This window comes from Bison bison, unplaced genomic scaffold, assembly GCF_000754665.1.
Source record: "Bison bison bison isolate TAMUID 2011002044 unplaced genomic scaffold, Bison_UMD1.0 scf7180017856908, whole genome shotgun sequence".
NCBI lineage: Eukaryota > Metazoa > Chordata > Mammalia > Artiodactyla > Bovidae > Bison > Bison bison.
The window spans coordinates 19,727-25,042 of record NW_011487481.1 but is presented as its reverse complement, the minus strand read 5'-3'; the positions used below and the strand labels follow the sequence as shown (position 1 = coordinate 25,042).

General features: G+C 42.6%; 1 protein-coding gene and 1 pseudogene across 1 annotated transcript; both read left to right on the top strand.

Annotated features, from left to right (window-relative positions):
- The first annotated feature begins 2,742 nt into the window (after positions 1-2,742).
- Positions 2,743-3,687, top strand: LOC105002991 (olfactory receptor 52B4-like). Its single transcript, XM_010859894.1, is given in 1 exon segment — positions 2,743-3,687. A coding segment is annotated over 1 exon segment (945 nt).
- A 36-nt stretch (positions 3,688-3,723) lies between these two features.
- Positions 3,724-5,316, top strand: part of LOC105002985 — a 3,325-nt pseudogene continuing 1,732 nt past the window's right edge.

Sequence of the window (5,316 nt, the reverse complement as noted above, 5' to 3'; positions counted from 1 at the left end):
CCTTCCCCCATACCATCCCTCTGGGTCGTCCCAGTGCACCAGCCCCAAGCATCCAGTATCGTGCATCGAACCTGGACTGGCGACTCGTTTCATATATGATATTATGCATATTTCAATGCCATTCTCCCAAATCATCCCACCCTCTCCCCCACCTCTTCTTAATATTCATTAACTCAATATTTAATGGCAGTGTAGGTATTAAAACAGGACTGTGGAAAAGCTGGTTTTACTTGGAGAGACTTTTGTTGTAAAACATCCTAAAAATGAACACTCAGTGTGAAGTGAAGATCTGAGCATGTGGGGAGAGCAGGAGAGGAAACAGGGGGGAAAGGCTGAGGGGAGGCATGGTGCATGGATGAACTTGAGGACTGGATCTCGGCCATTTGGTAGGAGGCACGGCTGGTGGAGGCAGCTGTCCCTGGGGCTCTGATGTAAGTGCTTCCCCCAAGGGCTCTCCTGTCAGCGAATAAACAGCCAAGTGTCCAGATCCCAACAAACTGACCTTCATCACCAGTCTTATGTCTGTTCCTGAAGACTCAGGAAAGGGTGGTGAGTCAATTAAATGCCTAAGGGTGGGGTGGTTCCAGGACCAAGATAAAGACTGGGCTGGTCTTATGTCCTAGACAGGCCAGAGGGGACAAGCCTCTTGGAGGCTATTAACATATGTGCAGAATGCCTGGCAAAAATCAGAGGCATCAAACTAGTTGGTTCCAGCCCATGTGGAGGGTAAGGTTTGGGAAGGGAAGTGGAGAGTCTATAGGCAGCTGAGGTTAATGAAGGTTTATAAAGAACGTAAAGTGAACCAATATATGACAAGGGTCCTAATAATTCAACCAGACATCAGAAAACAGAAGAGATATTGACTTAGAAAAAAGACCTTTTTAAAAAATATGTTAAAAGCCCTGACAATGACAGAGATCTGTCCTAGACTCCTAAAACAGGACATAGGAATTGGACCAGGAACCTCTCAGGCAGGTGTGACAAGAGAACTACAGGGCAGGAGCCTCCTGGACTTGTGTCAGACCAAGGTACTCTAACTTGGTCAGAGGACCAATGTCACAGGGAAATTGAGCACTGAGCTTCTTGGCATTGCTGTGTGGCCCCAGTTTATAAAATTTTCTTTGCTCCTTGCTTTCCCCAATTACTTGGAGCTTTCATAATTTGCCCTCCAGCCCAGTCCTGCCTTTGTTGATTTGTGGCATCCTCGTCCTCTTCCTTCCTGCTATTTTTCTGGTTTCCTTTCCTAATCACCTCTGAGTCACACACTTGCCCTCACGTCCCTCTGCTGTCATCCCACCTGTTTTCCTGTGGGATGTCAGTGGCTCTGGCTGCAGAGAATCTTCTCCAGAGCAGCTGTGTGCCCTTGAGGAGAGAGTGCCCTGACTCAGCCAGCTGACTGAATCTGATGGCAGAACACTTTCTCCCAGCATGTGGAGGATGCAAATTGGAGCAGATTGTCCTCCTCAGAAAGAAACATCAGGAGTAAAGACGTATTTTTGATAAGCATAAGATACAACTTAGCTACGGAGCTAGAAAGTTTAAAATACCCCTTTGTTAGTACCTCCAGTACTTTGGCCACCTCATGCGAAGAGTTGACTCTTTGGAAAAGACTCTGATGCTGGGAGGGATTGGGGACAAGAGGAGAAGGGGACGACAGAGGATGAGATGGCTGGATGGCATCACTGACCCAATGAATGTGAGTCTGAGTGAACTCCAGGAGTTGGTGATGGACAGGGAGGCTTGGCGTGCTGCGATTCATGGGGTCGCAAAGAGTCAGACACAACTGAGTGACTGAACTGAACTGAACTTGTTAGGGGGAATTAACGTTTGTCTCCAATTCTTCAACGGACCTGCTTGTAGATTGGTTTTCTCTCAAACAAAAGGCCAATAGGACTCAGGCAAATTACTATTTTTCTATAGCTCCAGTTTGTAGTGTGGTGCCTGAAAATTTGTTTCTGCTTCCTTACTGACCAGATTAATGAATAAATGAATGAACACTAAGAACCAGATGACAATATTTCCACCTGCTGAAAAAATCTTCCAAATGTCAATGCCCTATTTTCCAATTTCAGTCACATGTTAACTTAGGTCCCTAAAGTATAAGCCAGAGGAGTGCCTCACCTCAGACACACAGGCCCTGTCATGTTACCCCTTAAAATATCTCTTGAATCAATTCACAAGTGTGTATGAGAGATTTCAAATCTCACATTCATCAATTAGGCCAAATCTCCAGTACTTCAACCTATCCTGCTCTCTTCAGTATCCTCTATGCAGTCACCTGGATATGAACAAGCTGTGTTCAGGGATATGCTATACTTCTATCTGAATACCCACTTTTCCTTTATTGATTCCTCTTTTTTCATTCTTCTCCTTATAATAAACTAACCACCAAGGTGAAGTTCAAGTTCAAATTCAAGAAACCTCTTCTTACAATCTTTCTAGATACATATAATGACTTACACTTAATGTTCATAATCCTCTGTTTGTAGGAGAAATATATACAATAGTATGTTTTATTTGATATGCCTATCTTTTAATGAGACTATCACTCACTGAAACAGAGAACATATGTTGTTGACTTTTCATGTTTCTTATTTGCATGTGTTCACAGAAGATGGAGTGTGCAAGATATGCCAAAAGTCTTTGTGACTTCACAAAGAATATTCCAGGAAAATCTGGATTTTCATCTCTGTCTGCTCTGTCTGTGAGTATGAGGTGATGTCTCTAAAAGTCGCCCCAGATATGCTTACCTTAAACCACACTGGTGTCAGTCACACAGTCTTCCACTTGCTGGGCATCCCTGGCCTTGAGGTCCAGCACGTGTGGATTTCCATCCCCTTCTTCATTTCCTATGTCCTTGCTATGTTGGGGAACAACCTCCTCATCTTTATCATTGTTACAAAGTGCAGCCTCCCTGAACCCATGTACCTCTTCCTCTGCATGCTGGTTGGAACAGACCTTGTCCTCTCCATGTGCACAATCCCTCAGGCCTTGGCCATCTTCTGGTTCCATGTTGGGGAGATCTCCCTGGATCACTGCATCACTCAGTTCTTCATCATCCATTGCACTTTCATGTCTGAGTCAGGGATTTTGCTGGTGATGGTATTTGACCGCTATGTTGCCATATGCTACCCACTGATATACACCATTATTCTTATACATACATTGATTTGGAAAATTGGTGTTATCATCTTTCTGAGAAGTTATTGTATGATTTTCCCTATAGTATTTCTTTGGAAAAGATTGACTTTCTGCCAAAATAATTTCATCCCACACACCTATTGTGAACACATTGGCTTGGCCAAATATGCTTGTAGTGACATTTGAGTGAATATCTGGTATGGATTCTCTGTCTTAATGTCAACAGTGGTTTTAAATACCCTGCTAATTTTTGTTTCTTACATGCTAATTCTCTATATTGGCTTCCACATGTCTTCCCAAGATGCTTGTCACAAAGCTCTCATCATGTGTGGCTCCCATGTGTGCATCATTATTCTCTTTTATGGACCTGCCATCTTCACAACCCTGACTCAGAGGTTTGGTCATCACATTCCACCTCATATTCACATCTTGTTGGCTAATGTCTGCGTTCTGGCTCTACCTATGCTGAATCCCATCATTTATGGGAACAAGATGAAGGAAATCCAACAGCAGATGGCCCACATATTTTTCCCAAAGCAGAAATAACTTTGGAGGACAAAATAGTTTTCAGTTTTTGTAGTGATGGATGACACGAGCTATAGAATTGGTGGGTGGAAACACTATGGTAAACTGGATACTAGAAAATAGCTTAGTGAATTCTATTTCCAGTGGAAGTTCACCAGGAAGTTTTCAGAATTTATATTTTCTGCTGTCAAAGCAACAGAGAATGTGTGTCATGTTTGACTGAGCAAACTTCATCCTACCCAGAACTTGTGAGTTTCCAAACTCATGTATCCTTCACATCACTAGATTTATTAGATGATGGATGAGTACTGTGTTCTGGCTTTTAATTTCTTCAACTATTTTTGTTGAGGTTATCATCCTTTGAGATATCTTGTGTCATCTCTGAACATTCACATACAAAGGGTACAATTTTACAGTTATGTAGGATGAATAACTTCTAGAAATCTAATAGATATCATTTTAACTATAGTTACTAATATTCTTGGGTTGGCCAAGAAGTTCATTTGGATTTTCCTATATGATATTGAGCTTCTCAGGTGGTGCTAGAGGTAAAGAACCTTCCTAACAGTGCCAGAGACATGAGATGTGGGTTCGATCCATAGGTTGGGAAGATCCCCTCCCTGGAGGAAGACATGGCAACCCACTCCAGCATTCTTGCCTGGAGTATCCCATAGAAAGAGGAGATGGATAGAGTTCATAGAGTTGCAAAGAGTCAGACATGACTGAAGTGACTTAGCATGATCACCCACCTAGAGCCAGACATCCTGGAATGTGAAGTCAAGTGGGCCTTAGAAAACATCACTGTGAACAAAGCTAGTGGAGGTGATGGAATTCCAGTTGAGCTATTTCAAATCCTGGAAGATGATGCTGTGAAAGTGCTGAACTCAATATGCCAGCAAATTTGGAAAACTCAGCATTGGCCACAGGACTGGAAAAGATCCGTTTTCATTCCAATCCCAAAGAAAGGCAATGCCAAAGAATGTTCAAACTACCACACAATTGCACTCATCTCACACGCTAGTAAAATAATGCTCAAAATTCTCTAAGCAAAGCTTCAACAGTATGTGAACCGTGAACTTCCAGATGTTCAAGCTGGATATAGATAAGGCAGAGGAACCAGAGATCAAATTGCCAACATCCACTGGATCATGGAAAAACCAAGAGAGTTCCAGAAAAAACACCTATTTCTGCTTTATTGACTATGCCAAAGCCTTTGACTGTGTGGATCACAATAAACTGTGGAAAACTCTGAAAGAGATGGGAATCCCAGACCACCTGACCTGCCTCTTGAGAAATGTGTATGCAGGTCAGGAAGTAACAGTTAGAACTGGACATGGAACAACAGACTGGTTCCAAATAGGAAAAGGAGTACATCAAGGCTGTATATTGTCACCCTGCTTATTTAACTTATATGCAGAGTACATCATGAGAAACGTTGGGCTGGAAGAAGCACAAGCTGGAATCAAGATTGCCGGGAGAAATATCAATAACCTCAGATATGCAGATGACACCACCCTTAGGGCAGAAAGTGAAGAGGAACTAAAAAACCTCTTGATGAAAGTGAAAGAGGAGAGTGAAAAAGTTGGCTTAAAGCTCAACATTCAGAAAACGAAGATCATGGCATGTGGTCCCATCACTTCATGGGAAATA